We start from the raw sequence: 14,021 nt of genomic DNA, 5'->3' as shown, positions 1-14,021 counted from the left end.
AATAACAATTGCTTTTATTTAATGCTTACGATCAACAATGACCTTTAGAGGCGATACTGTTACGGATCTAGGAACCCTTCTTTGCAACTCCAAAATCCAAGAGGATGTGACAACGGACAGGTGTTTGTTATAACTCGTTGACTGATAAAGCTTGACCTGACTGGGTTTGACAGCGAACCCTGGCCCAGTGACAAGAGGCTTCTCATAGTCTTACTGTACTGCGTGTGGTGGAGTTGCTCACGGGCTTTGCTATGGAATGATGAATGTGGTTGATCATTGGGTGCTGCCCCCGACCCCGCTGAGAAGGGATGTGTAAGATTACTTATGGTGTGCTTCTTCTTTACCTTTCTGAAAAATTCCAAATTCACAAACTCATTGGGCCCCAGGGGTTAGGTGAGTCAACAGTCTCAGAGGCTGCGAACTCAGGAACCTGCCCAAGGTCACACCTGGAGTGAGTCAGTGTGCAACAGAGACAGGTTCAGCCCAGGAGGTCTGACTCCAGAGCCCACCGTGTAGTTAGCTGTCACCTGAGTGATTCTCCAGGCTTTGTAAGTATGATAAATAATTGTGAGAACACAAAACCATGTTTAAATGATACTTATAACTACCTTGGGTAACTCATGGATCGAGTATGCTAAATGAATGAGCTTACTGTCCTTAGGAAGCTTATAAGCAGCATCACTCACTCACCCTTTTCCAGCTTTGCTCTTGCAAGCCCATTTCTTGAATCTTCTCCAAAATGGCGTCCTCCGTGGACTCGGCCGTGCCTGGGCCGCCCCTGAGGAGGGCCACGATTTTCTTCCTGAATGAGGAGTTCTGGTGTTGAGAGGCTGCAGCTGCATCCAGGCTGGCCTTCAGCCTCTCCTCAAACTCACAAGAGCTTTTCTTCAAGAGGCTCAGCTCCTGCTTCGAGGCATCCCAGACCCGCTGGCCGGCAAACAGCCTTCCCTGGGAGATCTTCACTTCCCTTTCGAGGCCTTCTTTCACCAATATGGCATTGAGTAAGTCCTAAAACAATTACAGAAAGTGAAGACCAAAACGTTAGTAGCTAATGAGGGACACCTATATTTGCTGTTCAAGGAGTGAGGGTTAGACGCTCATTACGTTTTTAAATCTAAGTTCCCTATCGTCCCCTCATAAAGTTGTCATTAAACTGTAAAGGCTCTGTCAGGTTAAGTTAGTTGTCTAAAAAAAGAGAAGTGATATAAAATCAGAGCTAGGAAAAAAAGAAAATTGATATATGAGTCTTTTATATGTGGACGTGTGGAAAGAGTTAATAAAAAAAAAAATCATTGGCCAAGAGACTAGTGGACTCAATCCATATGTAGTACTATATGTTTACACAGCCAGGTGTTCTCAAGCTTGGTTTGCAGGGAAATTGATTTTGAATAAACATTAAACCCTCAGTTCTAACTAGTCACTAAAAATTATTTGAATAAAGATGTCTCTGTAATACTATTCTAAAGAATAGACTAGCATTCTCATAGAAACGTCATTGCATAAAGGAGAATAAGGTCTTTCTTTCATTATTCATTAACTGTGTATCCCCTTTTCTGATAAAGGCAAACTAAAACTAATAGAACCTGAACAAGCAGAAATAACTGGCCATTTGGTAGGTGGGAGGATTAAAAGTAGGGTGAGATAAAGTGCCATACCGAGAATAATAATTTTAAAGAAGATACTATGTATTATTAGGTTCATAAAAACAATGAAAGGCACAGGGAAGGTTATATGTGCACCTACTTCTAATTACCATAACCTAGAATGATCCAAAGAAACATAAAAGAAGCAACTTTAAAATTCATTTAAAAAAAAAAAAACCTTGATAACATCAAGTTCTGAAATACATGTGTTTACATTGAAAAAGAATAAGCGATTGGTTAACCAACACAGCTACAGTATTGCAGCCTAGTTAACTGATGAAAATATTTTGTTTTTTAATTAAAAATAGGAAGTTAAGGTCAAAAATAACTAAAAAGAAACAATATCTTTGAATAACAGATTCTAGTCTAAACTGGCCATTAACATTTCAGGCTGCTAGTTAAAATGCAATCATCCTTTTTGCATTAGAACCGGATCTGAAAAGAAATTTATCTTCACTAACAGCTTGGAGACAGGAAAAATGTTACTTAAAATGCTACTTCCTACTTTTTATGAAAAAAGAGAATGTCTTACTTTTTTTTCCTTTCGGTGATTTTTTTTTTAAATCAAGGGAAGTCTCAGCCATCAATTTGAAATAAGAGTCATAGAGTGGATAGGTAGTTAGAGAAGGCTGCCCTTTTCAGAGATGTAATAACTAAACTAATTACGGAACCTATTTTGTGAAATGCTTTGCTTTTCAAGATCCTAGCAACAGCTTCGTTTCCCCATTCCCTTTCCAAACTAGTCCCTTTTACAGAGAAGCCCCACTACTGTTTCTGATGAAATTATAGCCCTTAAAGTAAAGAGTCAAGAATCCTTTATCACGAATACAATATTTCATCACTTTACAGATTTCTTTTTAGATAGTAATACAATAGCTGCTCAGTAACGGTAACCAGTATTGGCGTTGGTGATGATAAATTGGGGCCATATTTTATTTAAAAACGACAATCTTAATGTGTGGTTAGAAAATTGAGACCCTAAAGTGGATGATGTAAGGATGGAAATTAATTCTAATCCCCTTGGAGTCCTAAAACCCTATAGAATATTACATATTAGTTTTTATATTGAAAGAAAACTCCTGCTACAAAATAGAGGAGTTTCAGTGACCAATAGAATGATATTTTTAACCAAGTATTTACAGGAGTTCCTCAAAATACCAAAAAAAATATATCAGACGCTTGAGTACTATATAGACTCACTATCTGGATTGAACTAACCCATTGGCAGCTTACACCACGACACCAATAAACACAGTTAAAATATTTCAGCTCTGAGGAATTTCTTCCACTCAGTAGGAGACTGCTGTCTCTGGCTTAGAGACAAGGGCCAAAACAGTCCTCTGCGGAATCCGAAGCACGGACACATATCTAGTAAAAATCAGAAAATTTGTTTTCGATCACAGAATACAGTGGCACATGGCAGCAGGTCCGATTTCTTTTCTGGACGCGTGTCGGCCCAGTGAACTGCATGATGTTTCTCGTATGAAATGCAGGACCGGGGAGCCAGCGACAAGGCCTCAGGCAGGGCCGCTCCCCGGCGTTCTGACGAAGTGCTTCAGAATTCAGAGGCACCGAGCCGAGCAGATGTGCTGGAAGCAGCTGTTCTCAGACTGCAAATGCAACGACCTGTAGAGCTATCAGGAAGAAGCGACTGGAATGGAGTCGGTTGCATGGCTACCTCAAGGATACACTGAAGTAATGTGACGTCGGTATCGCTGGCCGGGCCCTGGGAACTGCTGTCACACCACGCTGACACACGTAACGGGAAGCTAGTAGCTCCCTCTGAGCAAAATCAGGGCTGACCTCCACAAAGGAAACCACTTCGGCAAATGAGGTCAGGCCCTACAGAGACAGGGACAGGCATCGCTTTACTGAGATTGTTTTCGATTAACGAATCTTTAGATTCGGTCCCACTAATGCAACAGATGAATAATGGCTCCTTCGAAATTACTTTTAACAAAAGCAACTGTAAATAATATGATTAAGGCATTCAATTTAAGCTTCCCAATTAAATGCATGTCTGCATTAATTCCCAAAGAAACACATTAAGTAATCTAACCACTCAGAAGTTTGTGTTTTTAAAACACAGTTGATTCCTATTATAATAATGCTATTATAGAGACTTAGATATGCATGAAATCAAATTGCCTCTCAAAAATCCAATGACTAATTATTGTCAGGGTGGAGAACCTCTGGCTTGAACTTAATTCATCAAACCTTCGACAAATTTTGTGAAATTAAAAGCCAGTGGTTACTTCTACCTACTGAGTTAAAAAAGACAAACTCGAAAATCCCCCCCTCCCCCGCAAACAGGAATTCTCATAGATTGCTGGCAGAAGTGTGAATAGGTACAACAGGTATCTATTTATCCCAAAATATGTAACAAAACCTAAAATGCACATATCCTGTACCTTTGCAATTGCCGTCCTAAAAGATATACCGGTAGGATAGATTACTAAATATGGAAAATGACATATATGCAAAGTTATTCAATTATTGCATAGCAAAAGATTAGTTATTGCTCAAACAAATAGGGACATTCATCCCATAGAACATTAGGCAGTCTTAAAAAGAACTGAGGAAGCCGACATGACAAATATACTGGTAGGAAAGAAGACTCTCCAAGATATAATTAGTGAAAAAAGTAAGGTGCCTAACATTGTGTCTAGTACCATTTGTACCCACAAAAAGAGAATCCCTCTAGAAATATGCACAGGCAACTAACTACCAATTCTGACCATGTCTGGAGAAGGGACCTGTAGCTGATGGACAGAAGCGGAAGATATGACAGAATGGTGGCAACTCTGAAAACACCCGGGGAATTTGGGTTCATTTAAAGTTCTGAGTCGATAGTGATGTGTGCGCACACACACACACTAAATTTAGGCTGCATTAGTAGAAGTAAAGTATCTAGAATACAGGAGGTGATGTCTTACTGTTTCTATTTCCCTTTAACTAAATCGAACCCAAAGTTTGCATTCGGTTCTGAGATTCAAATTTTAATATAGATAAGACCCTCCCCAAGAACAGTACTATTCAAAACGTGAATTACACACTTGTGTACCTCCTGCAACTGTTTGTTCCCAGTCTCAACAAGATAATTTCAGAAATTAAGGGTAAAAGTTTAGTAATTTCTATAGCAATTTGACATCGATTTTTCTGTTTACTATAACAACTTGTTCCAATCATCTTATATCACAGTATGATGCTTATTCATTTCTTCAGTGAAAAGTAAGCAGTTTAGCATCGGCTTTCAGGTAATAGCATGAAAGCTTGCGTGGATGGGGGCACTGGCATCAGTTTTTGAACAAGGTATAGACTGACGTGTGAGTGGCACATGCATGAGCTGCACACCTGTTGTGCAAACAGGAACACGTTACATGTGATACTTTACGGTTGGTTTGCCAACGATAACCCAAAAGTGAAAGGTGTATGAAATCCAGCCCGTTTCATTTGTCAAAAGAATTTAAACTTCTATCAAAAGATAATTTAACTATACCTTTACATAATAAACTGATCAAACTGTCTACAGATAGAGAATTGAAGATGGATTTTGAAAACACTTGATTTCAAAACACTTGAATTTCGAACTTAAGCTGAATTTTTATTATTTTCCAATTTTTCATGATTTTCCACTTGTTTTGGATACAAGTCACAAATAAATATCTTGACTTGCTGAGATTGCTTTAAAACCTCTTCTAGTGTCAACAAACCTCTGTGAGACTTGTTTTCTACTGTAAGTGCTTTAAAAGCAAGACATAGGAACAGTTTAATATTCATTAGCCCCTGCAAGTAGTATTATCACTAATGTAACCAAGATGACATACGTTAACATAAAGTGAGAAGCTAGCTCATTATCACAATAAAACTTTCAATCAAAATGAGGAATAAGGCTGTAATAGAGGAAATTTTACTCATAACTTTTTGTTCAGATATGATTACAGAATGACAAAAAGCTATCAGTTTAACAGTATTGTCTGTACGACTCCTACAAACATACTTTCAAAGAAGAATGCAAACAGTTTAATTCTTTCATTTTTCCTATGTTTAGTCTGATTATTGAAATGTAATTTTACATCTGTGGCTTCTAATACTTAAAATGGAGACTTATACTTTTTGTGCCTTTTTAAACAATTTCCCTATTCATTTTCATGGTTTTACAAATGTGTTTGTCAGCAATGGATTGAAAATTTTTAAAAATCCTGATCCTTCCTACACTGATTTTTTGAAAAAGTCTGTACTAGAGTACGTTCAGTTTAGGAAGGAGAATGGCAAAAGTCTTAAAACCATGGTCTGGGAGTAAACGTTAAAAGAACTGTAACATTTATCCTGTGGATGTCTTCAAATAATTGAAAGACAATTTGAAACTCTCATCACTGACACTCTCAAATTTAGCTGCCCACGAGGCCAGTGTGTTCCTCAGCCTCCCGCTGGTCAGACTGTGCCTGGAGGACCATGGACAGTTCCCAAGGGGACAACATCAACATGGAATGGCTTCAGCATCACGTGCTAAGACCACACCCATTAACAAAAATGTTTATGTAATCATGTTATTTTAAATGCTGTTTTAATTTATTTTAAGCATGTAGACAACCTAAATGCAAAGCAATAAAGACTCAATTATGGTTACAGAACAGAATGTAAATATTACCAAACATGACAATGTAAATACGATATTATTTTAAGAAATGGGAAGTAGAATGAGTAAAAAGTAGGAGGCATTAAATTCCTCATACTTCATAGCAGAAAGTCTAAAGATACTGTCTCAGATTGGTGAAACAGGAACAGAAATGTGTTACTTTAAAGTCTTAAGGGTATTTATCAGAAAGTAAAATAAGAGTGTAAGAGTAAGGCTAAAAGTGGAAGGAGAGAGAATTTTAAATTTTACTTTGGAATCTTATAAACAGTTTTAGTTTTTAACAATATGAGCAGGTATTACTCTAGTATTTGTTTTCATTTTAATTCCTCATCCAGAGGTTAGAACTCGCCCAGACTCACAGATGATAAGAAAGAAGGTTCAAGTAAGGAACGTTTGAAAGATCTGGGCTGTGTAGCCAGATGAAGAGACTCATAAATCCACGTTAAAGGTCTTCAAATACTTGGAGGAATCAACAAAAGGAATTTCAGTTTATTCTGTGGAATTTAATTAAGATAGAACCAGGATGAGTGTGTGAATTACAGGGATTCTGCTCCTGACTTGCCACGATAAAGAACTGTCAAGCAATTAGCACTGCTCAGAGGCAGTGGGACTCCTGCAGCAGAGAGGTCACTGGACTAGTGAGACGGGGACATTTTAAAGATGATTCTTATTTCACATAGAGTTAGATGACCTGGATTCTAAAAGGCTTCAAGGTCACCTCCAACATTATGATTCTAGAATTATAAAGAGATCTTTAGTTTCTTGACTAACTTATCCTTTCTAATAATTTCTCACTTCTGGGAGCTATTTTCATATGCCTGTCCTCTTAATGCCTAAATAAAAGTAAAAAAAACTAGAAAAGAAAAGTGAAAACACGAGCATTAATTATATATTGGGCATGTCCTGAGTGCTTTATGTCTGTTATATCATTCAATCTTAAAAATAATTGCAAGAGATAGATTCTTAAATTATTTTCCTATTTTACAGACAAGAAACTGAGGTTCAAAAAAGTGAAGTCATATGCCTGAGATCACAGGGCCAAATGATTCTGGAGCCCGGATAAAAACCCTAGAGCCTAGCCTGTTAGTCACTTTGCTCTTTGTGACTCTCTTACAGTTATCCCTCTAATGTAATGCTATTGCCAGATGACAAACCAAGGAAGCAGAAGAGAATTTCTTTTTGGAGCCTGTCTGACTCCAAGACCAGTATTTTTTTCCTAGCTTCAGTTCTAGCTATGAGAATTAAAGAGAATGTGAACAATGCAAAGGGAAGTTCAATATGTAAGTTTAATTTCTGACCCACTGATTTGAATTTCTAAAGTCTGTGGGAACTGGATGTGTGGCTTATGTAGGTAAAGTGACTACTTTTCTTAATGTTGAATGATTTCAAGATAATCAAAAGAAAAGGTGCCAATCTTTGGTAGTTTTTAAAACATACTTCTGTATTAACTACTAAAGAGTTTTAAATAACATATATTTCCATATGTATAATAAATCACTTGGATTTTTATTTAGGAAATTTTCATAAAGTAACTTGAATAGAATCATTAAGAAAATCAGAAAAGCTGAGTTTGACAGAAACAACACCCGGCCCTGTGGATACTTCTACCTCTACAGTACTTCTGAACTTCACAATTAAAGTAAGTTTCCTACCTCAAAAACAGAGCTTTAGAAAGCACTGTGAAGACTCTTCCTGAGTCCATTAACATGTTGAAAAAACCACTTGACAGTATTTTTCAGTAATAAATCTTTGAGGTCATAATCCTATGAATGAACACTTTATTAAAGACCACAAAATTTTTACTGCCCATATTTTTTACAATTTTTATTATTTTGGCAGGAACTTCATCCCAAAGTGAATGTGTTTCCAAAATCTGAACAACGCTGCTTTGGTCATTTACAAGTAAAGACACTTATGTAAGAAAAGGAATAAGTTGTTTTTTTTTTTAATGTGCTCTTACAACACATTTTCATATTCTACTGCTAATCTCCAGTGAAGCTTTTTATAAACAGTAAATTCTTTCTAATTTTCGAGCCTTAACAATTCAATAACTACTATTTATGATTGATTAAAGTCTTATTCATTCTCCAAGGAAATTTGCATAGCTACTAAATGTTGTTCTACTGACAAATACTTTTTGGCATTAGACTTGTATGAAGAATGTAGCTGTGAATAGACAAGTAAAGGGGATTATTGGGGAAAGCATAATAATGTAATGACTAGAGTTCAAATCCCAGCTTTGCTACTGAATAGCTATGTGAACTTGAGCAAAGTACATAACCTATTAAAGCACTTAGTGCGATGACTGTGCTAATGGTAAGTGCTTGATAAATGCTGACCATACTAACGATTGCAGATAGTATTAATGCAAAAAATGTCTGAGAGACTTAAACTTCACTCTGATAGTTTACTAGTAGGTAAAATACTGAAAGTGTAATTTTGAAATAATTTTATATATATCGTAGGACAAAGCAAATGAACAAATATTAGGGACTAAAAGATACAAAATAAAAAGGTATTAAGAAAACTCTAGAGTAATACTTTTAATTAAAAATACCACTATAAATTTATTATTAAAAACATATTTCTAGCTCTGGCCACCAAAAGCAATAACACCCCAATAGCAGTGAGCACGCCTAAAGCCCAAATCTTGGTTTCTAAGCATCATTCAGCAGTAAAAGGAACCAAAGCTCCTTAGTGAATAGGCTGATATTAGTTCTGTGATCTGAAAATTGTAAGTGAACCTAAGATAGTGTCTTCTGTCAGAAAGCAAGAAAGGAGTGAAAAACTAAAGGAGTCAGGTTACAAGTCACAGAGACCATCTTGGTAGGGTGAAGGCCAAATGTGATGGATTTGGAACACCAAAAAAAAAAAAAAAAGTTTATTTTAACACAGTAAATAAACTGCATGTGTCCAACAAATTGAAAAAGGGAAAAAAAATGTTTAACTTTTCTTTATAGAAGAAATGTCAGTTGATAAGTAAAAGGAATGATAGATTTGAATATTACCACTTTGCCACCTTTGATGTAAGTTAATTGAAGCAAGAATCAATGAATGCTAACATTGCTAGGTAAAATCAATGAGAAACAGAAATAACAGAAACTATCACCTAAAGTTATTGCATGTAACTGTGGAAGAAAAAATTGTACCTTTGCACTAAGGTGGTGGGACATCAAACTCAGTATCAGCAGCAACGGAACAGCTTAACTTTATCTGCCTCTGATGTGAGGTGATATGAAGTATACAACTTTACCTTTGAAATATTCTTGCCCAGATGTTTAACCTGAATCCAATCCAGCCTCTAGATACAACTTGAAGTGTATACAGAGTAGAGAAACATGTTAAACAACATCACAAAGAAACGACTGGACGGCTGGTCTGGACTCTCCAAAAAGTCAATGCCATTTAAAAAAAAAAAAAATTAAAAAGGCTAAACATAGTCAACAAAGGCAATGAATAAACCTTGATTGGATCCCAATTTGGGGAAGAAAACAGCTATAAAAGACACATTGTAACAAGTGGTAGAATTTAAATGTAGAATGACATCAGACAATAATTGGTTATTTATTGCTGTCGCAAATTGTCCCAAACTTAGTGGCATAGCAGAACAAATATCTACCATCTCACAGTTCCTATGGATCAGGAACCTGGGCATGACTGAGCTGGGTGTTTCTGACTTAAGGTTTCTCACAATGTTACATTCAAGCTGTTGACCAGGGCTACATCATCTCAAGACTCAACCTGGAGAAGGACCCCAGCTCACTCCCATGGTAGCTGAGGCCTCAGTTCATGGCCACATGGGCCTTACCTTGGGCTGCCTGAGCAGCCTCACCCCATTGAGGTGGGCTTCCATCAAGAGCAATGACTCAAGAGAGATCAAAAGAGTGTGTGTAAAAAAGAGAAGTCACAGCCTTTTTATAACCCAATCTCAGGACGACATCCCCTCACTTCTGACATATTCTATGCACTGGAAGTGAGTCACTTAGTTTAGCCCACACACAAGGGGAGGAGAATTAAACACCATCTCTCAAGGGGAGAAGTGCAAAAAATTTGTGGGCTTAAAAACCACCACAGAGGGTATTGTGGCATTATTGTTAATTTTGAGATGTGATAATGGCATTGTGGTTATGTAGGGTAATGTCCTTACTCTTAGGATACATATGCCGAAATAGCCAGATATAATACATCCACCATCTGCAACCTATTTCAAGTGGGTCTCCAAATACCACGTGTGTGTGTGTGTGTGTATGTGTGTGTAAAGTAATAAAACAAATACATCAAAATGCTAACCACTGTTGCCTCCTGGTGGATGAGTGTTCATTGTACGCCTTCATGCTTTCTATATATTTGAATATTTCATAAGAAAACATTGGAGAAAATTAATTGAGGACAGCTGTGGACTCGACTGTGTCTTCTTGAAATTCATATGTTGAAACCCTAATGTCCAGTGAGATGGCATTTGGAAATGGGCCCTTTGAGAGGTAATTAGGTTTAGATGAGGTCATGAGGGTGGTGTCCTCATTCGGGAATTGGTGCCCCTGTAGGAAGAAAAACCAGAGAACTTTCTCACTGTCTCTGCCCTGGGACAGCACAGCAAGAAGACAGCCATCTGCAAGCGAGGCAGAGAGCTCTCACCAGAAACTTTGATCTTGCTCATCCAGCCTCTGCACCTGTGAGAAATAAACGTCCGCTGTTTAAGCCCCCCAGTCTATGAAATTTCGTTTTGGCAGCCTGAGCTGCCTAAGACAAGGGTGTTGAAATGATCGAAGTCACTGGATAACACTAATAAAACGTTTGCTCTTTCCACAAAGCTGATGCGCCGGGAGAAGAAATCCATTTGGTAAGAAGGGTCCTTCGGTGCAGGGAATGGAGACCGTTATCACTACTGGGGCTCTCTTGCACACTCCAGCTTCCTGTCTCGCCTGGGCTTGGCCGTGATGTCACTGCACACACAGAAGGCCCAAAAGCAGTTCCCACAAAGATGGCTCCTCCACCTGCAACCCACCAAGCCTGAACCCTTCAGCCTGTGGGATGCTACTGGACCTTTGCCTCTCACAGGGCCTCTCTTTTTCAGCATGAGACATTACCTAATATAAAATTCCATCCCCTTCACCATTTAATTGTCCGATCTGTATCTTAGTTGCTTTTGGAAATTGATCATTACTCTTTGCCACAAAATTTTTAAAAATATAATTAAAGGATTATATAATGTTAAAATATATATATTATATATATACACACACACACACTGTATTAATTCTCAAGCTGAAACAGGTTCCAGCTAATTAGAAAAGATCAAACAACTCACCGTATAAAAAAAATTAGAATTAAGAGTCATTTTCCTTTGACATTATCTCTCAAATTACAATATCCATAACCTTTGACCCAGCAAATCTACCAGGATTTTGTCTTACTGATATATTCTCATACATGAGATATGATAGATAATTGATACCACCTTTGTTCATAATAATATGTAGCATATTACCATTTTTAAAAAAGAAAAAGAAAAAGAAAAATACAGAGTGTGGAATTTGTTGCCATTTGTGTTAAAAAAATAAATAAAAATGAGTATATGCATATAGGTACATGCAATATTTCTAGAGAAGTGTATAAGAAATTGTTAACAGGTTCCCTCTGAGAACTGGGTGGCTGGAGGAAGTGGGTAAAGGAAAGACTTTTCACCATACATCCTTGCGTCCATTTAGAATTTTGTACCTTGTGGATGCATTACCTATTTGTTCAAAGAAATAAATTTAAAAAAATTTAAAATCCTTATCGCTTAACTAAAGACAGACATATTCTCCGTAAACTCTACTTTTAAAGGTTTCGGTTGTTTTCTTGTTGGTTTTTGTTTTGTTTTGTTTTGTTTCTAATTGTCTAACTACATATCAAACGGCCTATGCAGGTCACTGAGTCCCACGCTGCCCCCGGCCCTCCTGCTGTGAGCAGCCGTGCGATACCGTGGTCAGTAAGGCTGGTGTGCTCGCCTGCATCTCCTTTTCAATTTCCACTTCATAAACATGATCATGGATGCGCACACACACTTCACACACTGTACCTGGTGCAGCTTGTCTTTCTCTTCAGCGCAGGAGGCAGCTTTTTTCTGCTCCCTGTTTACTTCCGAAACCAGCCTCATGATCGTTTCTCTGCTAGCTTTTGCCTCCATCTCATGGACAGTTACAGTCTCTTCAAAAGTAACAATTTGTCCTTTCATGAATGCGTTTTCCTCGCACAGCTCTCTAAGCTGAAGAGAAGGCAATTATAGCTGTCCTATGAAAATTAATAATTTCACACCGCTCTCTCTAAGCGACTCTGAGCTTCGTCCCCCATGAGTGCATTATCATATAAAAACAGAGTTATCCCCCCCACACACACACAAAAGATCACATATTCAAAGGCTGCCTCGAAACTCTGCTGTTATGTGCGGACCCGGTGATCAAATTAAAATTAATCAAAAGGTAAGCTACAAGGCAACAACGATGAGAGTTCAGCCAAAAGCTTCCGCATAGAACAAGCACCCTGACTGCTAAATAACCAAGGAAATGTGATGTTTTATAGGAGTTACAGCAGGCGAGGGAGCCAGGGAGTTCTGTTCCGCCCACGTGCATGCAATGCCCTGCCTGGCACAGGAGGGGAATACAGAGAAGAAAGCAGGACTCTCTTTTTTTTTAAAGAAGAAAATCCTTCTCATTAATAGAAGCATAGAAAAATCCTTAATAACATGCTCAAACAGTGGCGATCATCGGGATTAGCACGGCTTTCCAGCCTCTACATTGTGCATTTGTTAACTGGGCGAATTAATAAGATTTGCAAGATTTACAAAGAGGGAAAAATAGAAGCGGACAGGCTCCTTGGCCCCGAGGGACCGGCCACGCAGACAGCTGGCTCCACATGGCATGAAGGCCTCCAGGGAGACCGGAACCTCCACACGGCGGGTCGATGTCTGTGTTAGAGCTCTGGGGAAGGGACACGCCCCTTAGCCTTGGCGATTTGCCAGCGTGGTGCCCTCTCCTGAGCCGGGGCTGTTCCCTCTCTCGAACACTTTTCCTCTTATTCGCATGCTCACTCCCTAACAGCCTTTAAAAGCAGCCACCTCGGAGGTGGAGGCGCAGTCCGTGGCCCGCCTCCACGGACCAGCATCCCTTGCCTCTAACCTGCTTCGCTCTCTGGCCCCACACCCTCACCTGTTTTTCATCGTTGCACCTTTTACTCCCTGGGACAGCACTGGGTATGGATGTCTTCCTTTATCACCTTAACCCCACAACACTGGGAGCTCTAGGACGGCCCAGACTGAGTTGTCTCATTCACTGTTACGTTCCCAGCGCCCTGAACTGCAGCTAGCATGTAATAGTCACTCGCTTAATAGCGGGGAAATGGGTGAAGGAACGGTAAATAAGTTCTCAGGAGCACCTCCTTTTCCACCACGGCTTCTGGAGCTGCGTGTGCGCGCATGCTTACGAAGGCTGTAAAAGTGAGGGAACGGCTTTGAGGTTAAAGGAGGGGTTTTGCTCCACTTTTGGGGGAGGCCTATCTAATGACTTGACCCAGACAGCAGCCTTCTTGCTCTGGCCAGTGATTATTATTTTTTAAGTCCCTGATGAGGTGATTGGGATGATAAAGTTTTAGGGTCCTAGTACCTGTTTGCAAACATAAGTTTTACTATTATTCAGGTAGGTGAGGCCAACAGATTAGGAGACGGTTACCACTGAAAAGATAGTTTGCTACTCGTAGCTCCC

General features: G+C 38.8%; 1 protein-coding gene across 5 annotated transcripts in view; it reads right to left on the bottom strand.

Moving 5' to 3' along the window:
• CCDC170 (coiled-coil domain containing 170) overlaps positions 1-14,021 on the bottom strand; it is a 79,667-nt gene that overhangs the window by 32,189 nt on the left and 33,457 nt on the right. For all 5 annotated transcript variants that reach the window (XM_036222737.1, XM_036222743.1, XM_036222754.1 and 2 more), the window contains 2 exons: positions 12,344-12,529; positions 691-1,008 (listed from right to left, as the gene is read on the bottom strand). In XM_036222737.1, the coding sequence (XP_036078630.1) occupies positions 691-1,008; positions 12,344-12,529 (504 nt within the window). The remainder of the gene's footprint in view (positions 1-690; positions 1,009-12,343; positions 12,530-14,021) is intronic.

Source organism: Rousettus aegyptiacus, unplaced genomic scaffold (assembly GCF_014176215.1).
Source record: "Rousettus aegyptiacus isolate mRouAeg1 unplaced genomic scaffold, mRouAeg1.p scaffold_m13_p_1, whole genome shotgun sequence".
Classification (NCBI taxonomy): Eukaryota; Metazoa; Chordata; class Mammalia; order Chiroptera; family Pteropodidae; genus Rousettus; species Rousettus aegyptiacus.
The sequence above is the reverse complement of the archived record's forward strand: the minus strand, read 5'-3'. Positions and strand labels throughout refer to the sequence as shown.